Here is a 25,293-nt window from a genome sequence, read left to right on the forward strand (position 1 = left end):
ATCATTACTTAGTCATTCTAAAAAAAGAAAAAAGGTTGATTGGGCGAAAGGACCCAGGGAGGGAAGACGGTGCGTCCTTTAACATTAAATTGCCTCGCTACAGTGTATGGCTAAGTGTCATGGGTCTTCCACCCCCTCTCTGGCCTTGAGCTCCCACCCTCGGCAAAGCCAGAAAGCACACACTGGTATCTCACTCCTGCAGGTGTGGCCCGCCCCCCCCTGCCACTCAGGGTCCCCAGCCCTTCAGCATGGCAAGGGGCAGACTCCCTCCTCCTCCTTTCCGCTACCTTGATGAGGTTAACACGCTGGAGTAAAAGGCGAGGGCAGGACACTGGCCACCAAGGAAGGAGATGATATGAAACAATAGGACAGAGGACTGGCGTGTTTTCAGGAAGCTCAAGTTCACTGGCAGACAGAAAGGCTGGCTCTGCAGCAGCGGGAGGCGGATGCCCGCTCTCCGCATGTGTCGATGTGTACCCTCTGACACCGATGTGTGCCCTCTGACACCGATGTGTGCCTTCTGACACCGATGTGTGCCCTCTGACACCGCCAGTGGCGGACCCCTAGTGCTCCAGTTCCCTACCTTCCGCTAATGGCTCAGAGCAAGGCTAAAGCTTCCAGACAACCAGCCCGCAGAGCTGAGTCCTGAAGGCCAACAGGTATTCACTGAACGGCCCCCAGGTTATCTACCCTGTGAGGTGCAGGGATGCTATAAACTGAATTTTTTCCAGCAGTGGCAGAAGCCAGACACACCCTTAAGTCAATTGTCCTTCATTCTCCAGAGTTTCCAAGTGGCATTTCAGAGCACAGGAATTCACGGCTCCACCCAGAGGTCCCTCTCACACACTGAGTGACAAATCCCAGGTCCCAGCAGCAGATATCTCCACACCAGCCGTCCTCACGAACGACGCAGGTCTCTGTGCCAGCTGCCCAAAGGGAGAGAGACCTTTCAGTGCACACCTGCCCCCCAGCGCACTTGGGTTATCACAGTAAAAATGCATTTATATCAAGTAAAAAATAATGCGGAACAAACACGCACATGTGCATGTCCAGAATTCAAGTGAATATACGGTTTTCTTTATAAGTGTGTAAATAAATTTCATAGCACTACAAAAATACAAGTCATCTGAGAAGTTTACAGTGGTCCCCAGTACTGTAGGAGGAATTAAATAAAATAAAATAGCTGTAGATAATTAAAAGCTAATTAGATAAATCAGGTTACAGTATCATCCTTCAGATTAAAGTGCTCCACTATGACCCACGCTGCAGCAGACAGAATCCTGAGAAGGGATTCTGCAGCCGACAACCTTGCCTCTTACCCTCGATATAACAAGAACATGCACAGAAGACAGTCCCAATTTAAAAACTGCTATCATCTCAACCCCCGCCCACGCCATGGGCCTGTGATATTCTTCCCCTAGGAGAGATCACAAGATTTGCTAAGATTCTATCACAACCAGGAGGAAAAATGAGCAATACAGAAATATTCCAGGCCAGGTGCAGTGGCTCACGCCTGTAATCCTAGCACTCTGGGAGGCGGAGGCAGGTGGATCGCTAGAGGTCAGGAGTTCGAGACCAGCCTGAGCAAGAGCGAGAACCCTGTCTCTACTAAAAATAGAAAGAAATTATCTGGCCACCTAAAAATATACACAGAAAAAATTAACTGGGCATGGTGGCACATGCTGTAGTCCCAGCTACGTGGGAGGCTGAGGCAGGAGGATCGCTTGAGCCCAGGAGTTTGAGGTTGCTGTGAGCTAGGCTGATGCCACAGCACTCACTCTAGCCCGGGCAACAAAGCGAGACTCTGTCTCAAAAAATAAAAAGAAATATTCCAGTTCCAATATTAGGTGAGTAACAGCGAATTTACCCAAAGAATCTGAACTGGTGCTTTTAGTTAAGAAGGGGTCAAGTACCCTAGTTTAAAAAGTACACGTCTATTAATCTGATTTTGAAAATATAGCAGTGCAAAAAATAGTATCATCTTCTTGCTCTTCACAATTTTGCAACATGGAGGTAAAATGCCTGTGAGCGTATTCGTGAAGGAAAATGAAAAAGAAACAACAGTTTAAAGGCTGCGGCACTTCTTCTTTCTACTGGCTTTTAAATTTTATTAACTGCATCAAGCCCCTCACTACAACTTCCCCAGTATCCCAGAAGTAACCTGGGTTTCCTCTTGGGCAGGGCCGGGAGGTATTCAAGGGGCAGACACAGGAACACAGTGGAAGCCCTTCGTGGTCCCAGACTGTGGCTCCCTGTCCCGTGCACAATGAAGGGGCTTCTTCATCTTGAGGACTTGGTGGACCCTGTCTCTCCCCAGGAAGTGCTGCCAAGGCAACCAGCCAAGCAAAGGCAGGGGGGAACGGCCAAAGGAACCCCACTGACGTCACTGCGTACCCGACGGCAGTGGGTGCTGGGATCAACCCCCCCCCCATTAAGGCACTAAACAGGCCAGCGGAGCCCGCAGGACCCCTGCTGCCACCAAGGGAGGGACTTTGACCAACTCCCCCTTAGTGAGTAAAGAGTAATTCTCCTAATTCCTGTATTCTACTTTTCATACCTCCAGTAGAATGGCCCCATGGATCTAAAGGGCACATTTTAAGGCTCGAGAATAGAAGTTCACGTTTAGAAAAGGCAGCTTGCTCAAAACCTGAAAGGCACAGCCAGAGGCTTTCCCCAAATGCCTCTGTTCCCATCAAAAAACAAAAAAAAAAAAAACCAAGACCCAAGTCTGAGAAGCTGGGTAGGTTTACATGGTATCAAAATGTAGCATCTGCAGCCAAGAGTACACCTGAGCTACTCAAAAGCCAAGAGAGTACGTGTAACACAGCACCGACTGCCGGGCCCTTTCCTCCTCTCTCCCGGAGCTTTAATAACCGGAATGCATCAAAAAAAGTCTCAGCGAGAAAGAGAGAAAACCCTAGTGTTAAAACACATTCACACCTCCTGTGCCATCCCAGTCTGGGGCTCAGGATCAGATCCGATGACCGCACCTCTGGTGGGCATAAAATATTCACAACCCGGTTAAAGGCACCGCGGCATTTAAAACTGCAGCCGTGGGAACACACAGTGAAAGAGTCATTGTAATCATTAACCTGACTTCGGTGGGCAGGGTCTACTCTGGCCAGACAACTGCGCGAGGGAGACGGTGACTCGGAGCCTGCCGCTGGCTCTCGGCACGCCGAGTGCTTGACCTCGGGAGCAGGCGGAAACAGACTCACGAAAATGTCTCTGCTTTGTCCCGGCGATTTACATCTTCCCGGCTTTTTTGCCGACCTGGGCGGGAACGCGGAGGATGTTGGGGGTCTCCTCCATGACCCTGACCAGCAGGTTGTCGATGTAGTCCTCCAGCTCGCGCACCTGCAGCTCCTTCTTGCTTATGGTCTCCTTCTGCTTCAGGATCAGCTGGATCAGCTCGTCGCGGGTCAGCTGCGTGTAGGCGAAGGCAGGGTCCGAGGGGCTGTACTTCTGTGGAGGGGACAGAGAAGGGGGAGACGTTATCAAATCGGCACAGAAATCCACTGTCTCAAAGAAACTCAAAAGAACAACATGTTGGCCGGGCGCGGTGGCTCACGCCTGTAATCCTAGCACTCTGGGAGGCTGAGGCAGGTGGATCGCTAGAGGTCAGGAGTTCGAGACCAGCCTGAGCAAGAGCGAGACCCCATCTCTACTAAAAATAGAAAGAAATTATATGGACAACTAAAAATATATATAGAAAAAATTAGCCGGGCATGGCGGTGCATGCCTGTAGTCCCAGCTACTCGGGAGGCTGAGGCAGGAGGATCGCTTGAGCCCAGGAGTTTGAGGTTGCTGTGAGCTAGGCTGACGCCACGGCACTCACTCTAGCCCGGGCAACAGAGTGAGACTCTGTCTCAAAAAAAAAAAAAAGAAAAAAGAACAACATGTTATTCATGAGCGGGGTCTCCTGGGAATATCTTTTCAAGTGAGGGTGAAAACAGTTTGCTGACTGAAGTTTTCTATAAAGGGCCAGAGAATAAATATTTTAAACTTTGTGGGACACGTATGTCCTTTGTTGCATGTTCCCCTTTGGCTTTGCTTGCTTTTGCTTTCTGTTTTATGACCATTTAAAAATGTATCAATAAAAACCACACTTGGCTCACAGGCTGGGGGCCTCTGGACTTGACTCTGGGTTTGGAGTTTTAAGAAATGTCATCAGGGGGCCGGGCGCGGTGGCTCACGCCTGTAATCCCAGCATTCTGGGAGGCCGAGGCGGTAGATGCCTTGAGCTCACGAGTTCAAGACCAGCCTGAGCAAAAGCGAGACTCCATCTCTACAAAAAATAGAAAAATTAGCCGGGTATGATGGCACATGCCTGTAGTCCCAGCTACTCGGGAGGCTGAGGCAGGAGGATCGCTTGAGCCCAGGAGGCTGCGGGGAACTATGATGATGCCACTGCACTCTAGCAGGGGTGATAGAGTGAGACTCTGTCACAAAAAAAAAAAAAAAAAAAAAATGTCATCATGGGAGGACTCAGTCCTCCAAATGAGTGTTTGCTACTCTGGGTACACTAGGAGCTTGCATAACCAAACCCCAGTGCAGAGCTGGAGATGGGCCCAAGCCTGAAAAGGCCCATGACGCACATGGCTAGAGAGGGTGCGGATGAGGCTCTCCTTCCAGGCCGCGGGTCGCTGCTCAACCCCAACGTGCTGCTGATTAAGCCACACTCAGAAGGATGTGCTGAATTAGTTGATGCAGTGGCTACTCAGAGACCCCATTTGAAGTTATTTCATACTCGCAAAATATGCAGAGTCTACGCCAAGTGCCACCAGTCATCACCCTCGGCCATCTAGTCACACCCGCGGGGTGCACAGCAGCCTGTACCAGGGCTGAGCGCTCTCGCTGTTGGCGAGAGCGGGTGCCCTGCATGGTGGCTGGGCTTCCTCGGCGTCAATAATCCGGGACGCCTGGAGCCCACCTGCAAGCCCAAGAGGCCTGAACCACAAGGAAACACAAGATAAAGATTAAACAAAAAGTAACGTGTTGTACAAGTCTCCACTGAGGGAGACAAAAGTGACTTTTCCTGAAATCTGTGGTTCCGGAGATTTGTAAGTTTAAAGAAACAAGATGAAGAGACTTTGCCTGCAGAATTGCGAGGCAGTAACAGTTTCACTGCCCTGGGGGTCTATGGTTTCTCTGTCTACAGGAAGGCCAAGAGACTACCTCCTCCAACAGCAGCTAAGGCAGGCGCAGAACCAACACTCGCCCTTCCACGACGCGACTGAAGCCCCAGCACAGTCGCAAAAATAAATAAATAAAAGGACTTTGAAATGAGAAGAGCCCAGCTATGTGATGATTTAAAAATTACAGCGCGCATTCCAGCATTGCAAAAGGTGAGCACTGGCCAAGGAGAAGAGGCACAGAGAACACACCCACTGACACAAGAGAGAGCAGTGGCCACTGTCACGTATATCCTGCCAGGATTTTTACCCCGATTTTGCTTTTTACGTGGGTGTGATAATGATCATGTACATGCAAATGTGTGTCCAACTCTTTCCATATAACAGATGAGTTTTGGGTCTAGTTGGCTGTACTATTTTAAAACGGAAGCATTAAAAACCACCGTGGTAAATAATAACCTCCCAGTTATAAATCGTCTATAAAGGATAGAGACCCTAAACCAAGGGGGGAAAAAAATCACTGTAGTAATGATCCAGCTAGCTTTTCATAACTTTAGGTATGCAATTTCTTCCCCTAACCTCTCTCTTATTTTGCAATATTCCAAAGCATAGTTATTTTCATAAACACTGGCTTAGGCCTTGGCACGAAGCCTCAATCATGTGGCAGGCCGACAGCAGTCTCCAGGAAGCTCAGCACATTCACTCGGAACCTTCGCTAGGTGTGCCGGGACCGAGACCTTGGCCGCAGGCAGGCAGAGGGGCTGCGGCAGGGCTTCCGAACCAGGAGCAAAAACGAACGGCGGGGGCCTTTGTTTCGAGGCCAGTTATTCTCTTAATCAAGGTCAGGAGAGAAGCCCCTGACTGAATGAGCTCGGAAGAATAAACAAAGTGGGAGCGAGGGTCTTGCTAACTTCCTGAGAACGAGGGGTCTGTTTCTCTTTGAAGCTATGCTGCATTCCAGGGTAAAAGGAAGAGGGGAAGGGAGGCTGCTAAATGATCCTAATTTACATTACTGTCCCCTTTATGCTGTTCTTTTGCCCCATTTCCTGGTAAATAATGGTAAATATCGTTAACTCCAGGAAGATAAGTGCTGCCTCTTCTACCTGCAGCGCCCACACAGAAGCCAGGCAAGCTGGTCGAAGTAAGAGTGCATTTGTAGGCGCCGGCTACCCTGTAGCAGGTACACGGTTCTGGCTGTGGCTGGCAACTGTGAGGCCGATGCTCACCGCCTGCCCCGTCAGCACGCCCTACAAGAGAAGAGAGGGCAGGGCTGCTGGAGGATGCCAGCTTGTTTTCAGCAGTAATTTGTTATGATGACTTGGCCTCTTTTATCCAAAACTCAGACCTCCAGCTTCCAGTGAACCTTTATCCCCGTTCCTAGTGGTAGGGGCACGATGAAGCCGGAGGGAATAACCATCACCCGGCACTTAGAGAAACACTTTCAGCCACATACAATGGATCACAACTGTAGTCCTGGCTACTGGCAGGGACGGGCTGAGACAGGAGAACTGCTTGAGCCCAGGAGTTCGAGGCTGTAGTGCACTACGACCTCGTGCCACTGCACGCCAGCCTGGGCAACATGGCAAGGCCCCATCTCCCCCACAAAAAACAAAAACAAAACTATTTGATATCTTGGAGTCCATGGCACTGTAAAATCTATAATTGAGTGAAACTTTAGCTGCCCTGATGAAAATAAAAATAATGTTTATTTCTACAGACTGCAGTTCCCAGGAGTCAGTCGGGAAGCTCCTCTGCACATATTTGAAATATAATACATCCCTGCCCACTAAGGGTCACCAAGGCCTCCGTAAATCATTCTCGTCCAGTCCCCATGACAAGGAGTCGAAGCCCAGGGATTTACAGAAAGGCCACATTCTAAATCTTTCTGAGTTTAGACCCAGAAAGGGCAGGATGAAGACACTGGCAGAGATCATCTGGAAGGCTGGTTTTGTTTCTGTGGGGAGGAGTCTTTTTTTAATGTTAGCCTACGCTTTTTAAAGAGAAGAGATCCTCTAAACCAGCAATATTCTCCCCAGAAATTTAGCTTAAGGACAGAATCTAAAAGAAAGAAGAGAAAAAGTTCTATGCAGGAAATTGTTGACTGTAGTGTTAATTCCTATTTAAAACTAGAAAACAACCTAAATAGCCAATAATAGGGGAATGGTTAAGTAAATACTGGTATGACCATTTCAAAGACTTAAATAGCAACAAGCAAAAATGCTTATGGCCGGGCGCGGTGGCTCACGCCTGTAATCCTAGCACTCTGGGAGGCCGAGGTGGGCGGATCATTTGAGCTCAGGAGTTCGAGACCAGCCTGAGCAAGAACGAGACCCCATCTCTACTAAAAATAGAAAGAAATTATATGGACAGCTAAAAATATATAGAGAAAAAATTAGCCGGGCATGGTGGTGCATGCCTGTAGTCCCAGCTACTCGGGAGGCTGAGACAGGAGGATCGCTCAAGCTCAGGAGTTTGAGGTTGCTGTGAGCTAGGCTGATGCCACGGCACTCACTCTAGCCTGGGCAACAGAGTGAGACTCTGTCTCAGAAAAAAAAAAAAAAAAAAAAAATGCTTATGATATACTATTGAGTGGAAAAGAGAATTTAAGAGTATTTCCATACAAGTGAAGGAGCTGGAAAAATTACAATTTTTCAGCCATCATATTCATTGATGTATATTAAAGCCTGTTAGTAAAAGTTCGATGAAGAACAGGATGTTCACATGGTCTGAAATTAACTCCCCACCAACGTTTTTTTCAATTGTAAAGGGAGAAAACAGTAACCTTGCACTTAATCATCAGAGTGACCACTGTCCCTGGTGGGACAATCTGACGCCATGCGCCTCTCTAGCCGGCACGTGGAGAACACGTTATTTGTATGGTTAATTCCTGCCGAGAATGAGTAACATCAGCCAAACCACGAGGAGACAATAGACAGGCCCAAACTGAAGAAGACTCTACAAAACAACTGATCTAAACTCCTAAGTGTCAATGTCTTGAAAGATTAAAAAAAAAAAAAAAATGCTACGGAACTATTCTGGAGCAAAGGGGAATGCAGAGACAAGACAACCAAATGCAGTGAGGGACCCTGGACTGGGAAACAAAAGCCAAAAAAAACTAAAAGGACACTAGAGGGACAATTGGGGAAATTGAAATATGGACCACAGCTGAGAAAACAGCATCGCATTAATGTTAAATTTCCTGATTTTGATGAATGTCCTTATTGTTAGGAATTACACACTTAAACTATTTAGGGGTAAAAGAAGCGTGAGGTATACAACTTACTTTTAAATGGTTCAGGGGAAAAACATGGCGGATTGCACCTGTGCAAGCAGAGCCAGCGTAGGGTGGGGGAGGCAAGGACGACAGGGCAGACCTGGCCGAATGTGACAAACCGGTGCAGCGGGAGGAGGGGTTCTTCACAGTGGCTCTTTGTGCCGCTCTTGCAACTTTTTTTAATGTTTGAAATTATTTCAAAGTAAAGTTACTGAAGAAGTATATCTATGCAATGATTACAACGGTAAGAATTTTACATTCTTGCCAAAAGATAAGAAAGGAAACGTCCGACCTGAAGGGGCCAGAGTGTGGGTGGCATTTTCTTCTCATCAGAATGAAGTGCCAGCGTCGGTCACGTTGCTTGAGACACACATAAACTTCAACAATAACTAAATAACTATAAGGGGAAAAGTAATTATCCACTGGAATACCTGAGGGCTTCCAAAGGTGACCCAGAGACCCCAGGCTTACGATTCGGTACCTCCTGGCGTTACCCTAGAAGCAGGTGCGCTGTAGCTCCCTAACGACCACGCCAGCTTCCCAGAAGACATACCTTCGTCATGGCTTCATTGATCATGTTCTCACTGATGACAGTGGCGGTTCCCAGGCTGGAGTTAGCAATCTTGGTGGCTGTCGTGTTCATGGGCTTCACAGGATGAAGTCTAAAGAAAAGGGGGAAAGGATCCTTAGACCTTTCTGTAAGGGCAAAACCGAGAAACTGCCCATCTCAAGGATGGCAGCCAGCGAGCTGGACAAGGGGCAGAATGGGTCACACGCTGCTCACATCTCCGGTGTCTCAGTTCCTGCAGAAACGGAGGCAGCCACGGGCAAGCCAGCAAAGCACGTCCTTGGCCGGGTGTCCTGATGTTCTCACGAGACCCTCAGTCTTGTTATGAGTATCAGGAGAACCTTAAAGGCCGTCTCTTATTTTTGGAGGCAACTAGAGCCTAGGACTCCACCGTGGAGCTCCCTGCAGAGCTTTCGTGTCCCCACAGCAAAGAAAGAGTTCAGAGCAAACATGCCCGCTGCACGCTGGGCAGTGCTTGGAGGAAGTTCTCAACACCGCTAGATGCTACCACTTATGGTCAGTGAGACTGTTAAGACACTGGTCACCTACCTTTCTGCAACGTGTGAGCTCCAAATGTGACCCTGCAGAACAATTCCTGAGCTATCCTTGAAGACTGCTGCTACGATCTTGCTACAAACGCAGCAGTGTCTTGAGCCACTGCCCCCACAAGGGACGGCCCTACCAGCAAGGCAGCTGGGCTGCAACACCAGAACATCTGAGCCATCGGAAAGCCACAACCCCTGCAGGCAAGATGCAGAGGGGACACCGCTCACATTCACAAACACAATCTCCCCGTCTCTCACCTGTGCTTGGCTGGCCCGGGGCCAGCGCCTGGCTGGGCTGAGACTGGATGTGTCTCTGAGGGCGAGACCCAGGCCTGAAGGAGTGGCTTCCTCTTGCCAAAATGTTCACCTTTCCCAGCCGAGCCCTCTGCTGTTGCTTTTTTTTGAGATTCTGCTGTACTGGTGTGCTGAGTGTCAGAATGTGGAGAGCTGGGGACAGAGTGTGTGGCAAGAAAGGTCTCAGAAAGGGAGGGGCTGGGGAGAGGAGAGTCCAGGGACGTGCCAGGAGGCTGACTAAGACTCCCATTTCCCTTCGGGTTTTCTTCCTCGCCACTGCCAGGGCCGGGCAGCTGTTTCTCCAAACTTGAGCTCTTGCCAAGGTGTGGCTTTTGAATTCCTGAAGCCGCGGTCTGTCCTGAAGGAGCTGTCACGGATGCTTTGGGTGCTTTTGACGTGAAGTCATTCGGGCTCTCTGCAGGTGCCAACCCATCTGGCCCGACACTTGTGCTCAAGGATGAAGCTCCTTTGTCTGGAGTTGCCACCTTTGCTGTCTTTCTGTCATCTTCCACCTGATCTATTCTTTCATCATCCGATGCGACTTCGGGAATGGAAGGAAGGGTCAAGTTCAGATCAGCCATGACGGGAGATCGAACATCTGAGGCCAACTGGAGGTCACTCAGGGGGTCAGACAGTAGCCCTTCGTGGTCACTGGCTTTGCTCTGACGCTGAGCCAGGAGGGCATCGTCTCCCTCCACCCTAAAGAGCAGGGTGTCTTTCGCTGAGCTTGCTTCACTCTCGGGGCCTTGGGAGAAGCGCTCGTCGCGGGAGGGGCGGAGGGGACGACCCTGCGTGGGAGCTGGCGCGGGCCTGGCTGCAGCGGCAGGTTCCCTCCCGGCATCTTCCGTGCGGGAATGGCCAGCGGGCTCTCTGCCAGACGCGGTTCCAGCGGCAGTCCCTGCAGGAGTCAGCTCCCGGGGACGACTGTCGTCCTCCTCTACCCGCCCAGCGGACCTCGCCACCTCCTCTTCACCCAGGAGCTGCTCGGAAAACGACACGCGCTTCTTGGTTTTCTTTTGGCCCTCGCTGACGTTCACACCCATCTCTGCAGATTTCTGCACCCCAGAGTCAAAGGAGGGGACCGACTCTCCCATGTGAGGAGGGGGTGCGGCTGCCGTAACTGAAGCGGTCATCCCACTGCCCCCCGATTCGTTCTCCCCCGAAGGCCCAGACTGACTCTGGAGGCCTGTGCTGCCCCCCAGGGGAGGCTTCCCGGCTGGGCCTGCGACTCTGCCCCCGCCCCGTGAAAGGGCAGACGCTCCTTCCTGGGCCCCTTCAGAGGATGGGATATAGTCTTGTTTTGTCGGGGGGGACCCCAGAAGTTCTTGTCGCCCCATTTTAGGCTGCTCTGGAAGAGGCCCCTCGGATCTGTCACTGCCGCTGTCCCCCGTACCCCTCTCTCCGGGCCTCCCCGGCCCTTCGCACGCTGGAATGGGCGGCTGTTCCAAAAGTGGTCCCAGGGCAGAAGAAACGGTATCTGGAGCTGGTGTCAAAGTCTCCTTTTGCAACTCTGCCTCAAGGAGCGGGGACGGTTCTCCAGACCTGGCCTGGCCCCCGTCTGCGGGAGGCCAACCCTCGATCGGAGTGGACGTGGCAATGGGAGCTGCTATAGGAGATGAGAAAGAGGAGGCGACAGAAGGACACTCAGAGGACTGTGCCTCTGAACCACGCCCTGATTCAGAGGGGGCAGGTGCCCGGCCAGAACCGGAGGGGGAAGCAGGAAAAGGAGGAGGAGAGTGAGGGTGAGGAAGGGGCCTGGCTGTGGGCTGGGGCTCTGGAGACACGTCCAGTCTGCAAAAACGACAAAATAAAATCTGCGGGTCAGTTGCAGACGCATGGCGGGAGACCAAAAAAAAAACAAAACATGCAAAAATAAACCCGTTTAAAAGGGAGAGCTTTTTTTTTTTTTTTTTTTTTTTTACATTTGGGGCAGTACCTTAAGAAGTTAATGAAGGAACATCAATACTTAACAAACAAAAGGGACACCAGCCTACAGTTTTTCGTGGTGATTAACACAAAACCCTAGCATTTGATTACTTCGGGGCAAAAAGCATCTAGAGAGTTTAAAGCAATAAAAGATGTAAAGCAACAGGCACAGATGTTTAAGAGGAACAGGGTGTGTGTGTGTGTGTGTGTGTGTGTATACAAGTGTGCGTATGTGTGTATCAGAACAAAGCAAGCAGAATCTCCAAAAAAAAGTCTCTCAAAAGTCTGTCCCAGCCCGGACCACAGAAATACTGTGCGTGTGAGTCACTCAATCAGCGAAGCCCCCAAGGCTCACACGGGCTCTTGCGGGGCAAGAGTGGCCATGCAAGGACCGTCACAGGCACCCTTGAGAGTGGACTGAGGGTCTCGCACGCCAGCAAACCGGTGCCAAAGTACGAGAAGGAGAGATAACATCTGCCTCAAAGGGAAATGTGTGGTAAGAACTCAGTAAACACAGGTCGTGCACTACCCCAGACCTCAAGCTTGCAGCTCTCAGAATCTGCTGTACCCCTGTGTTCCACCGCGACCTGCTCATCCCGTCGAGATGGACGGGCCGTGCCTGCTGGGCAGTGGCTTGGGGCTAGGAAACATCCCTGCATTTGTGCAGCGCAGGCCAGGCTGACAGTGGGGACTGGCTAAATAACAACTCAGCCCGCAAACCACTGGCACATGCGGGTACCGTCGTGGAACAAGCAAGAAGGGGGCCTTGCTGAGCACCACGCGCATGAGGGACAGGCTGCGTGAGATGAGCAGGGACTCACCGGGGTTTGACAGCTCTGGTCTGGGGGGCCCTGGCAGCGGGGACAGGTGGTTTCGGTTCAGACTTGGACTCTGGCTCAGCTTCTGGTTCTGTGATCTGCACGTCTTCAAAGGGGTTCAGGGAGTTACCCCGTCCAGAGACAACAGCTGCAGTATCCTTCTCAGATCTTCTCCCACGGTCCTCGCTGACCTCCGAGAGCGAGCCTTCCTTCCCCTTCCCCAGGCCGCCAGGGGGGCTCTCGCTGTCGCTGCCCTTGGCCACATCCTTCTTCCCTGTCACCAGGGAAAGCAAAGAGGACCTCTTGTTCTCTGGCTTCTTGCTCTCTTTGGTTTCCTTGGCAGCCTCCGAGTTCGCCGGGGCTGTGGTTTCCCTGGTGTCTGCACTGACCGGCCGGTAGGCTGGCAGAGACATGGACTTCAGAGCGTCCTCGGAGAGCCGCCTGTCGGGGGGCACCTCCCCTCCTTCCCCAGGCTCCTTCCAAGACCGAACAGCCAGGTTTTCCGTGGATGAGAACAAATGCTTCTTCCTGAAGCCCTGCGGGGACGGGGAGGAAGACGGGCTGCCGTCCTTGGTCTCGCTCTTGGCTTCCGGCTGCTCCAGGTAAACGTGGTTCCCGTTGATACACACGTTAGAGCGGGAAAGCGTGTCATTCTTAGACCGAAGGCCACCAAGAAAGGAGAGTCCTTCCTTCCTGGGGAGGGTGAAGCTGATCTGGTTGAGTTGCTTGAGATCCGTGCTTGCTGTCCTCTTGTGAGACGTGACTGCGGGAAGGAAAACAAAGAACAGAAAGAGGATGGGTTAAGCCAGCAGTTTGTGATGTGGAGGGAGGCATCTGTTGATACATTTCTGGTTGTCACAACTGGGGGTGGAGGGTACGACTGGTACGTGCCACCCTACAGCGCACAGCACAGCACCCACAACAGAGGACTCTCTGGCCCAGATTGTCCACGGTGCTGGCTGGGAAACCCGATGTTAAACCAATGAAAAGGGTATCATTCTTGGGAGAGTAGCAGAATCTGGCCAACCGGAGGGATTTAGTCATTCAAATTTGAAGTTCAAAACACACAATTAATTCAGAGTTCAAGGACTTACATTCCTGGGCTTTCATTAGGGATATGCCCCAGGAGAGGGAAGTGTATCAGAGGAGCTCAATAACTATCTGATGAATTAGTGAAAAATCAGAATAGGTTCCATGATTTTATCCTTAAAAAAAAAAAAGAAAGAAACCAACAGACCAGGTATGGTGGCCATGTAATCTCAGCACTTTGGCAGGCAGAGGCAGGAGGATCACCTGAGGCCATGAGTTCGAGACCAGCCTGAGCAACATAGCAAGACCCCAGCTCTAAAATTTTTTTTTTTTTTTTTTTTAAATTGGCCAGGTACAGTGGCTCACACCTGTAGTCCCAGCTACTCGGGAGGCTGAGACAGGAGGGTTCCTTGAGCCCAGGAGCTGGAGGCTGCAGTGAGCTATGATGATGCCACTGCACTCCAGCCTGGGTGACAGAATGAGATCCTATCTTAAAAAAAAAAAAAAACAAAGACAAAATAAAACAAAAAAACTTGGATGCACTCATGGGACTCATCCTGTTAGCTCCAAAAGCTTGAACTCCTACACGTCAGTTACAGAGCCAGACATTTTGGATGAGGAATTTACACATTCTTAGAAACCAGCAGGCTTAGAAACAGAGGGGCATCCTTCCCGAGGCGCCCACCGCCACCCTCGTTTCATTAACTGCGAGACTGGATTAAAAGTCTTCCTCTTCTGAGCTGTTCTCCTCTCTCAGCACGTGGCTGAGAGGAGGAGGAAGGTCCCGAGGGAAGGCGGCGAGCACTCACCGTCCGAGGAGGCGGAGGAGGACTCATCCTCATCGTCGTCATCGCCCCACCGGGACTGGAAGTCCCCGGGACGCAGCAGCACTTTGTCTGAATTTGAAGTCGGCAGGACGGACATGGACTGGGAGAGCGGCGTTTTCTGCAAGTTAGACTTGGAAAACAAGGTCTTGATCTTTGACTTCTTCTTCTTGTCCTTGGATGGAGACTCGTCATCGCTGTCGACAGAGGGTGTCGTGGCGGGCACGATGGCTGACGCGGTATCTGACACACTGTCCTTGTTCCGCCCCTTGATCTTGTCCTTCAGTTTCCCGAACGGATTCCGAGACTTGTCCTTCATGGAGAGGTCGAACATGCTGGCGGTCATGTTGTTTCTCATGAACTGGATTTCCACCTCGATCTCTCCCCGCTCTTTGTCCTTCTTCCCCGGCTTGGACCTCAGGGTGTGCCACCTGGAAAGAACAAGGGCATGAAACATCTCACAGTCCCCACGAACCGGCCCTCCCCTCTCTGCCACGACCAACCTCCCCAAACGCTTTCTCTTTGGGGAGAGGCAGGGGTCAGGGGTAGAGGGCAGAATCTGTACTTTTATTTTTGAGAAGAGAGCTATTTCTAAAGATGAATAAAAACATAAAATAAACATTCCATCAAATCACTTCCAATGACTGATACTTTCCTTCAATGGGGTACAAATGCAAAGATCACACACAAACAGCTGAGGAGGTGGTGGGCAGGTGTATGTAAATCGCAGAGAAAAACCAAGAGTTTGTATTAAGGACAGTTCCTGCGAGGGGGTAATGGAGCACACAAGACAGAGGGGTTTTTTTTGTTTTTTTTTTTAAGAGTGAAGTCAGTCGCAAAGTGACAAATACTATATGATTCCACTCCTGTGGGGTACCTGGGGCGGTCAAGTTCATCAAGGAAGAGGAGAGCGGTGGCTGCCAAGGGCTGGAGGAAGGAGGGACAGGGGAGCTGCCGTGTGCCGACTGCAGACTGAAGCTGGGAGAACGAACGGTGGCGAGGGCCGTGCAGCAATGTGAATGCATTTAACGCCACTGAACGGCTAAAAATAACTGTAAAATTATTTACAGTTATCATTCAGCTAAAATTTAAGATGGCAAATTTTATGTTATTTACCACAACAAAAATAGAGAAATTGGAAAGGGGACATTCTTCTCTGTCTTAATCCTCAGAAAAAGGAACATACAAATGTTATTCAAGTATTTCACGTGGTCATGTGCAAACGATTTCAAGACGTGGCAAATGACATTACACCAGTGCGACTCCACTGACTGACAAACTTCAGAGAAAGGAAACCACCCCTTGGCAATCGCTTTCCCCCTGGCAGTCCTACACTCCTGCAGGACCACTGGGGAACTGCGAGAACGTGAACCTCATTAGCGGTGTGACCATTAAGGGACAAATGCCTCCAAACACCTGGTCTACGGAGAGCCGTGCACAGGGCAAACAGAACTCTCACTCAGACGCTCTGTTTGGTGACCTATTTAAGAGCTGAGGGCCGAGGGCTTGAAGGAAATGATGGTTTTGCCCAAAAGAGCACCACTTCCTCTCCGGTCAGCCCGGGCTCGCTCCCAGGGCAGGTCCCTGCCCCCAACAGGTCTTGGCTCACTCCGCACTTGCAGGGAAGGGGCCGGGGCAGGAGAGAGCTACCTACCACCTGAGCAGCACCTGCGGGCCTGGCGTTGCGCACACCAGGAAACATCCTCATTCCAGCCACACCAGGAGGACATGCAGCAAAGGGCGAACTCGTTTTACAGAGGAGGAAACCGAAGCTCTCCATCTAGGTTATCTGTAGGAGGTCTGGCAATCTTGGAGTGCAGCTAGGATTCTCAGCAAGCTCTACATTGCCCCAAAGCTCCTGTGCCTTCTCCCACAACAAGATTCCCGCTTTAAACTCTCTCCTGATTTATCTTTGACAGGCTGTCTTTTGTGACACAGAGGAAGGAGGACTCTAATTTAAACTCTTTGAGAGGAAAGTTTAAGGTTCTAATTTAAATGTGCAGGCCACCCACGGCCTGCAATCCTCACACTTCGAGAGGCCCAGGTGGCAGGACTGCCTAAGGCCAGGAGTTTGAGACCAACCTGAGCAAAACAGAGAGATCCCCATCTCTACAGAAATTAAAATGTAGCCGGGCGTGGTGGTGGTGCACACCTGTAGTCCCAGCTACTTAGGAGGTTGAGACAGGAGGATCACTTGAGCCGGGGAGTTTGAGGTTGCAGTGAGCTATGATGACGCCACTGTACTTTAGCCTGGGCAACAGAGTAAGACCCTGTCTCAAAAATAAATAAATAAATAAATATCCAAAGATAAAAGGAGAAAGGAAGTAAACCACCACCACTTGCCGTCAATCACAAATCGTAACACTGGACTGAGAGTCCAGTATACAAAGTCATCCAGAAGAATTTAAAACGGATTAGCAAAATATAGCCAAGATCTGGTAAAATTATGTGAGCTACAGTTTTGGGCCTTTAGGAGAAATCTGTTATGGTTTTTAAAACCCAGATCCACAGGCCAGGCTGGTATCTTTCCAATACGTTTCCCAGGGCCGGCCTGGAATAGTTTGCATATTTGTCCCTTAGATTTTGAGAGGATTATTTGTATTTTTCTCCTCTGACAGTCATGTGGTAAATGGTAGCCTTGGTGATGAAGGGTGTTTGGCTTTTGTAAATACTGACCGGAGGCACCTGAAAAGGAGAAGTTACTGAAGGCTGAATGCAGAGGCTCAGATGACCCGGGGCAGGCAGGGCACCCCACCTCCGCCCTGGCAGGGGGTCAGCCCAAGGCTCCCCCCAGCTCTTCCACATAGGGGCTTCTGCCAGCCCTCCCCAGAGGTGCAAAAACATTATCGACTTCAAAGAAAACCACCTGACAACTCCAGCCCCTCCTTTCCAAAGGCATCAGTGAAGTTTTTGTTCACACTTCCTGATGTTTTATGAGCAAAGCTACAACCAACTCCAGAACATTCCCTGGGGACTGATTATTATTACCTGACACTTAGGTCCAATCCCCAAGCAAAGTGGGATTTGTTCTGGAAACTTCCAACACTATTAGGAGGTGCAAACAAAAACTTCCCCAACTGTTCTTGATGTTTATTTCACAAGCAAACCTAAAACCAACCCCAAGTAGCCAAGAACAGCCACGGGGCTATTTAAGGACATGAAAAGGAGACTGAGTATCTTAGGCAGGTAAGCAGCCAGCGAACGTTCTGAATTTTCAAAAATCTGCACTGGATTATTAAAGCTGCAAAGGAAAACATGAATTGTTTCTTCTACTACCGATATTATCCTTAGATTCAAAAACAGTTTAATGGATATTTGACCCAAGCATAATTTGGTAAGATGCGTGAAAGCCACAGTCCATGAATGTCTTGCCCTAAGAAATCCCAAACCAGGACACAGGCCGGGCGCTGTGGCTCACGCCTGTAATCCTGGCACTCTGGGGAGGCCGAGGCGGGAGGATCGCTTGAGCTCAGGAGTTCAAGACCAGCCTGAGCAAGAGTGAGACTCCGTCTCTACTAAAAATAGAAAAAAGTTAGCCAGGTAACTAAAAATGGAAAAAATTACTTGGGCATTCTGGTGCATGCCTGTAGTCCCAGCTACTCGGGAGGCTAAGGCAGAAGGATTGCTTAAGCTCACGAGTTTGAGGTTGCTCTGAGCTAGGCTGACGCCACGGCACTCTAGCGTGGGCAACAGAGTCTCAAAGATATAAAAAAATAAAATACCAAGACATAACTGTAGGTTTTAACATTTAAGATCGATTCAGTTTCTAAGTGTTTCTGTCCATTTGTTTTTCAAGTTCCCTTAAGTCCTGCACCTCCCAGAAGCAGTTCACGAATAATAAAGTCCCAGCCTGCCGCAGGACAAGCGATGGCGGCGTGGGTGTGTTCCAGCATTGCCTTCCACACGGCCCAGAACGCTGCTATTATCTCAGAAATCAGGGTTGGGTCCATTTTGCTAGTCGAAAGGGCAGAGTACAGAAAGAAAGCCATAATCTCAGTGTAGCAAGTCTATTTTAAGCCTGTATTCTGAAAAAAAATCCTTCAATCTATCAAAAAAAAATCAAGTGATCCTTTCTATAAGTAAATAATTAATTTTGCTTATAATTAAAACTTGGTCCTGTAAGAATTAAAGGGATCTCTGAATATGTAGAAAGTAACACAAAACTTCTATAAACTATATCCATCTATCTATCTATATATATATATATATACACACACACACATATTTTTTTTTAAGAGAGAGGGTCTTGCTCTGTCACCCAGGCTGGAGTGCAGTGGCCTGATCAAACCTCACTACAGCCTTGAACTCCTGGGCTCAAGTGAATCTTCCTGCCTCAGCCTCCCAACTAGCTGGGACTAGAGGCGCGGCCACCACACCGAGTCAATTTTGTTTTTTGTTTTTTTCCGTAGAAAAGGGGTCTCAAATTCCTGGCCTTGAGTGATCCTCCCACCTCCGCCTCCTAAAGTACTGGAGTTACAGGCGTGAGCCACCGCACCCAGCCTAAACTGTATTTTTAAGTAATAACAAGCACAGGGTAAAACTTAAAATCATACAAAATAGTACAGAATGAAACATTCAGTCTTCCTCCCACCCCTGACCCCATGCTCCCCTGTCCTCCTCCCAGAGATAACCACTGTTATCTGTTGCGTGCACCTTCCCAGTGAGGGTCTGGGCAGATACAAGCAAAAATGCATATTGGCCAAACAAACAGGCAGCCCTCCTGGCTTTGTTTTTTTGGACTTTTGGTTTTTTTTGATCAAACACAAGATAAGGCAACAGCTAAAAATATACAAAAAGTCATTTAAGTCTTTTACACTTTCTAAAAGCTGTCTTATGAAGAGAAATAAGGGAATGTGGAAGAAGAATGGGCTGGGTACAGGTGAGAAGGACACGGGAGTCTGCGTCACCACGACAGAGGACAGAGCAGGGGCAGGACGCTGCCCTGCCTGCCGAGTGGCCCTGCCGGGAGCCGGTGTCCCGATCCACGCTGCGAAACACCCTGGGCTTTTAACAGTCTTTCGGGAGCAGCTAAAACCATCCAACCACGCCCCGTTCTCAGGGCAGGCTCGCCTCACAGTGGACAGCTGGTTTCTCAAACACAAGGCAAGCTGATCCAGGGGCCTTCGGCGGGAATGTGGCAGAGTCAGGCCCGTGGCTCCTGCTGCTGGGAGATAAAGGCCTCCCGGTGCATCCCTGCAGACACTCGGGATTATACTGGTAAAGCACCGACCGGTCTGTCTCAAAAATAATCTTTCTGTAGCTGAAACAAACATGTTTTTCCTCTAAAGCACCCCGGAGGGCAGACACGTACAGAGAAATGATGGCTCCAAAGATTCAGTTCCAGCATTTTCACATGCCAGGCACTGGAGTGACAGAGATAAAGAGGCCCTGAGCCGCTCACCCCCCTGTGGGACCGAGAGCAGGCCCAGCGAACTTCCCCGCCGGGGTGTGACGTTGGGACAACTGCTGCCCACTTTTTAACTTTGAGGCATGAGAAAATAACGACACATGGCCCTGCTGAAATACCCGATTTCATCACAAATAAGGACTCGCACACAAATAAGGTTCTCGGCTAATTTAAGCCCCAAGGGGCCATAAGAACCAGCTACCAAGGAACTGCTCAGCAAATGCATAGGTACCGCATCCCTGGATCAGACACAGGCAAAGGGCGGCCACCAGCCGCCCACGTTGCTTCCGCATTTCAGATGTGCCAGTGTTAATTTCAAGGGACAGCTGTCTCTGCGCGAAGTTTGGACTCCAGGGTCAATGTGACTGTCTACTTCCCCTTACCGTGCAAATCTCAACCCCGACTTTGCAGCGTGAGTCACGTCCACATGAACCAAGCATTATGACACAGGGGACGATGGCCTCAGGTGAGGAAAGAAGCAGGAAGAACAGAACTACCCCTGACCTCGCGTTGGACGGAAGACGCATTCAGTCTTTCCTAGATGAAGAAATTTTAACAGTGGTTCACGAATTCCCCAGGGAATAAAAATGAGGCTGAAAATTATGTATGTGGTTTAGCAGCTGAGAACATCTAAAAACGTTCTGAAAGGGAGTGATTTTGTACGGGTGAAATGCCCAGTCCTTTCTCCCGGTGTCCCAGAAGCAATGCCTCGCCAACAGAGACAGGGATGTTTACGGCCTATAAAACAGTTGTGATGTGTACCTTACAGAAGCTATGCAGCGTAACAAGTTTTGTTAAGGAACAAGGTAGCTGGTCATTGTCACCTAACTCTGAATACAGAATCACCCACCGCTGACCTTGCCTCCCTAGACCTTCCCCTCCGACCCACGTCAGCTACTTGGAAGAACTCCTGATAAATCATGAGAACAGCCAATGGTCCGGGGCTCATTTTTTCACCCTAATCCCTGAAACAGCCATGCTAGCAGCCCTGGAAGGCTATTTGGAGCCAGCAAACTCAATCCTAAGAACTGATGAATGACTTGGTAGAGGAGAGAGTACAGAAAAGACAGGTTAAAAATGCTTCTGGCCCTTTCTAGATTATAACTGGTTCTACAGAAATTCTCTTAGAAAGTAATCAAAACAGGTTACAGAAAAAAAAAAATGTAAATACGTATTTTTAAAAATTAACTCAATCTCATGCTAATCTATTACCTCTTTACAAATTTTCTTGAAGTCTTTTTCCTGTACGTTTTAACAATTAGTAGCTGAGAGACCTTAGGCAAGATGTTTAAGCTCTCTGTGGGTCAGGTTCCTCCTCTGAAACAGGGTTGAGAGCACCCACCTCACAAGGATGTTGTGAAGATTAAATGGCTTAATGTAGGTAAAGTGCTTAGAACAGTTCCTGGCTATAAATCTTAACTATAATTACTACTCGGTTGTAACCAGCGTGTACATGCAATTCTATCTGTAGCGTATTATACATTATCGCCTTGCAATCTTCACAGTCGTCATTTTTAATGGCTATCTGATATTCTGTTAAGTAGATATATACCATATTTACCCATTCAGATGGTTCTCAAAAGGCAATCTAAGATACTAACAGTTCTTACTGACTGTATTACTAAGTACCCAAACTTATCCACCACATATAAGTAACAATGATCTGCATTTAAAGAGAGTAGAAAAGACTTCCAAAATTGGTTGGTATCACACAATTTCCAAAATTAAAAAATATATAAGAATTTTTAAAACACCATGATTAGCGTACATTTTCTGTAACTTGTTGAGAAATGTAAGGATCCTCATAGAACTCTTCCAGGTCTCTACACAGGTGGGGCAGACGCGAAACAGAGGGCTCCCAGACTCTCAGAGACACGCCACGGTGGCATAACTTACTTAAGTACCTGAATCGAGACACGCTTGCTAAGTGCAAAGCAATACCGAATTCCGTGCAGGTGAAGACTGAAGGAAATACCGAGCATCAGTATTTTAAGATTCTCTAAAAATTAGAAACATTAATGCATTTTTAAACACGGAAGTTTACCACTCCCATCAGTGGCTTACCGATTCTTTACAAAGCTTGATCGTATCTCAAAAAGCCACACGTGTTAATATTCTACCATCAGATCCCCTATCTACCTCACCGCTTGCCCAAATGTAAAATGCCACTGATGCGTTTGATTTGTCTGTCAAAGAACAGAGTCTCGTGGCAACCATGGGGTCCTCACACAAGGAGACTTTAAGGATGGAAAAAGAAAATACAATAATACTTTGGTTCAACATCCCTTGGCCAGGACAAAAGAAAACAAACAAACTTCAGCATGACCGACATCAAAGAACATTCGGTCCCCTCCTCGCCCCATAAACAGCCTCACACTCCTTTCCATGAGAGCTCCTGGCAAGGGAGCAAAGCGTCCGTGATTTATTTCCTAAGCAAGGTAAGTCCAAAGAAGGGAGGGGAAACACACACACCCAAAGCATTTTTAAATCCTGTTTTAATAACAAATGATTAGTAAAAAATGAAACGTTCCCTTCTGGTGAACTGTATGTCACGATTCGCTGAGTGGGAAAGGGACCCCCCGCAGGACTGGTGCCGTGGGGGGACGGGGACAGTCCTGAAGGAATAGCCCAGGACTGCTGGGCTGCACTCTGCACAGGACACCCACTCTTCAGGGCAACAAGAGGCTTTCTGGAAGCCTTAATTGTCCTACCTAGAGGTTAGCCACGTCCCTTTCAGTAAAAGACTATTTAAAAAGCGAAGTGTGTGTCAGCCACACCTCTAGGATATTTTTGTGGGATTCCTTGGAAATGCCCTCCCAGGACTCCGTTCAGGAAGAGACACTTAATCACCGCTGCCTTTTCTCTCCGCAGGCACATTCCTCAGCGTGTCCCCAGGAACACCCTGCAGACTCCAGCCCTTGATTCTTCTCTACCAGATTATCAACAGACTTCTCCCTGCAGGAAAGGAATTTCTCCTCTCATTAGCGCTAAAACTGGCTCCTTTGCCAAAGGCTTCATTAGCTACCAAGCCGCTGCAGGTAACCCGCTTCTTCAATAGGGCACTGACTACGATTTCTGATTTCCGATGCTGTATTCCCAGTTGGGAAACTGAAATAAGCAGAGCTTTGACCTCATACTTCGGACATCCCGGGTCTCTAATCCACTGGGCTAAACATAACATTAAATGGGTCTCCATGTTCACTCAGGCAAACCACCGCCTGCCCTGGGCCTGCAGGCACCGCAACCACTCACTCCCTGGCAGAGACGCGGGCTCACTCAGCAACGAACAAGACGGACGGACGTGGTCCCTGTCCCAGGGGAGAGCAGACAAGTCAGGCTTGGTTGGCCTCCTCCTGAGCCAGATGGGGCATGAGGTCTGACCCGGGACACCTTAAGGTGAGCAGAACCCGCCTGGCCAATGCAAGGGTCTGGGTGTTAATTTTGTTGGAATTCAAAGACCCCTGAGGTTTAGAGATCTGCCCCAGGAACCGCTCTGGGATGAAGATAAGATCTAAAACCACCTCCTATCACTCTATTTAGGGCTAGGCCTTCTTATCCTTCTGGAGCTAAGCCAGACCTAGCTGTCTCTCCAAAAGTATAGGGTAAGACATGATTTTCCAGGACACACGGCAATGCAAACTATAGTGTTCTAATGGGTATCTCAGATCATCACTAAGGAGGAGGAAGAGTGACATCAGCAAATGTATGTCGGAGTTGATGGCATTTCAATAAGTACATGTATTGCTTGTAAGATAATTATAACATTTTTTAGTTAATAACTACAATTAAAATGACATATCAGATACTATTTATAAAAACCTTCCTCTGATGGTAGTTACAGAAATACAATAGGAGCCTTTGTAACCAAAAGGCAGTTTAAGCAAGATGAAAAAGGACAAGACTCTTTTCTACGCTTAACTTCCCTAACGTGAAAAACACTTACATGGTTCACTTACTCGAGAGTTTTATTTTTCGTTTATGGGTTTAGCTTTCCTAATGTTGTGTACTATGTTTTCCTTTACTTAGTCCGATAGCCCCTGAAGCAGCGACTCCATCGGCTGTGGGAGAGCACACCAGCGAGATTACATCAGCTACCAAGTCACAACACAAAGACCTGGCCTGTATTAAAAACAGTAAATACTTGAAGACACACATACACACCCTGGTTTCAATGGTATTTCCTGGTAATTCACTCTGACAGAAGACTCCACTCATAGGTGTCACTGCCCAAAGCTGTCTTTGTAATGGTGACCTCGCCCTAGTATCACAGTGACTGTTGGGGAAAGAAACCAACCGCCACTTCCTGGTTCACTTACAACACCAAACTCTCCTTATTTTATGTGCTCATTTTTATCACTGCCTCTCCCTCACCCCCTACCCATCCAACCCATCACGTGTCAGGCTGACTGCACCTGCAAGAGATTTCTGAAATGCAGCCACCTCTGCCTATCTCCACGGCCGTCACCCTTGTCCAAGCCACCACCATCCATCGCCTAGGTCACTGCGACAGCCTCACGTTCTGTCTGTGTGATTCCAGGCTAGGCCAGGTTCAAATCTATTCTCCACCCAGCAGCCACAGCAATCACACTGACAAAGTGGCTCACACCAACCCAACCCTCTGCTTTCAATGCTCTGCGGCTTCCCTCCCTCTCAAGAAAAGCCCGGCCTTCTTCAGCTGCACCATGCACAACCCTCCAGCTCCCAGGTGTTCCTGCCTCAGGGTCTTTGCACAGGCTGCTCCTCCCGAATCAGGCCCCCTTCCTCCACTCTTGCCTAGAAAAAGCCCTCTTTATTCTTCAACCCTCTGCCTCAGAGAAGCTATCTGCAATCTCCTCCTTTAAATCATGTCCTTCCTGCTTTTTTCTTTTTTGATACCCTGTTCTCTTCTTCCGCAGTATTTATCACAATACACGATTATTTATTTATGTGTTCATTTGTTAATGTCTACTCCCCCACAGGGCTCTGAGCTTCCTGAAAGCAGGGATCATGCCTGTTTGGTCCACCATGGCTCATACTGTATACAACACCTGGCACGTAGTAGGTATTTACAAATATTTACTAAAAGAATGGATGAACTTTAGAAACGAGAAGGAAAAAGGCAGTTAGCACTTTCTCCATGCTAACTGTCTTACAAATGAAATCGTAAATAATACCCTCAAAAACACATGACGGAACATCTTTCACTTCACCTGAGTCTGAATTGCTCTCATTTTTAGTCATTTCACTCCCGTTGCTACAAACAGGTTAGGGCTGTTTATCCCAGAACCCACAGAGGATTCAGCCTTCAGCCCTGAGCTTCAGTTTCCTACCTGCAGTGGGAGGGGACTGGCTTCGGGAGAGGTAGGAGGGTTTTCAGTGAGGCCCATTATTATTGGTGACGGAAATTCCAAGAAAGGAAAAACTTAACCAGTAACAACATTGCTCAAATTTTCCAAGCTGTTATGAAAAACCTAAATGTGCTTCGGAAGCCCAA

General features: G+C 48.9%; 1 protein-coding gene across 2 annotated transcripts in view; it reads right to left on the bottom strand.

The window, feature by feature from the left end:
- Window positions 1–513: 513 nt before the first annotated feature.
- The window catches only part of RAB11FIP1 (RAB11 family interacting protein 1), a 28,525-nt gene continuing 3,745 nt past the window's right edge, over window positions 514–25,293 (bottom strand). The window contains exons 2-6 of one of the 2 annotated variants that reach the window (XM_069484974.1): window positions 14,399–14,844; window positions 12,564–13,323; window positions 9,781–11,607; window positions 8,963–9,071; window positions 514–3,465 (exon numbers count right to left, since the gene is read on the bottom strand). In XM_069484974.1, coding sequence (XP_069341075.1) covers window positions 3,247–3,465; window positions 8,963–9,071; window positions 9,781–11,607; window positions 12,564–13,323; window positions 14,399–14,844 — 3,361 coding nt within the window. In that variant the 3' untranslated portion in view covers window positions 514–3,246. The remainder of the gene's footprint in view (window positions 3,466–8,962; window positions 9,072–9,780; window positions 11,608–12,563; window positions 13,324–14,398; window positions 14,845–25,293) is intronic. The other variant, XM_069484975.1, reaches the window with a different exon arrangement.

The sequence above is a fragment of the Eulemur rufifrons genome, chromosome 12, assembly GCF_041146395.1.
Source record: "Eulemur rufifrons isolate Redbay chromosome 12, OSU_ERuf_1, whole genome shotgun sequence".
NCBI lineage: Eukaryota > Metazoa > Chordata > Mammalia > Primates > Lemuridae > Eulemur > Eulemur rufifrons.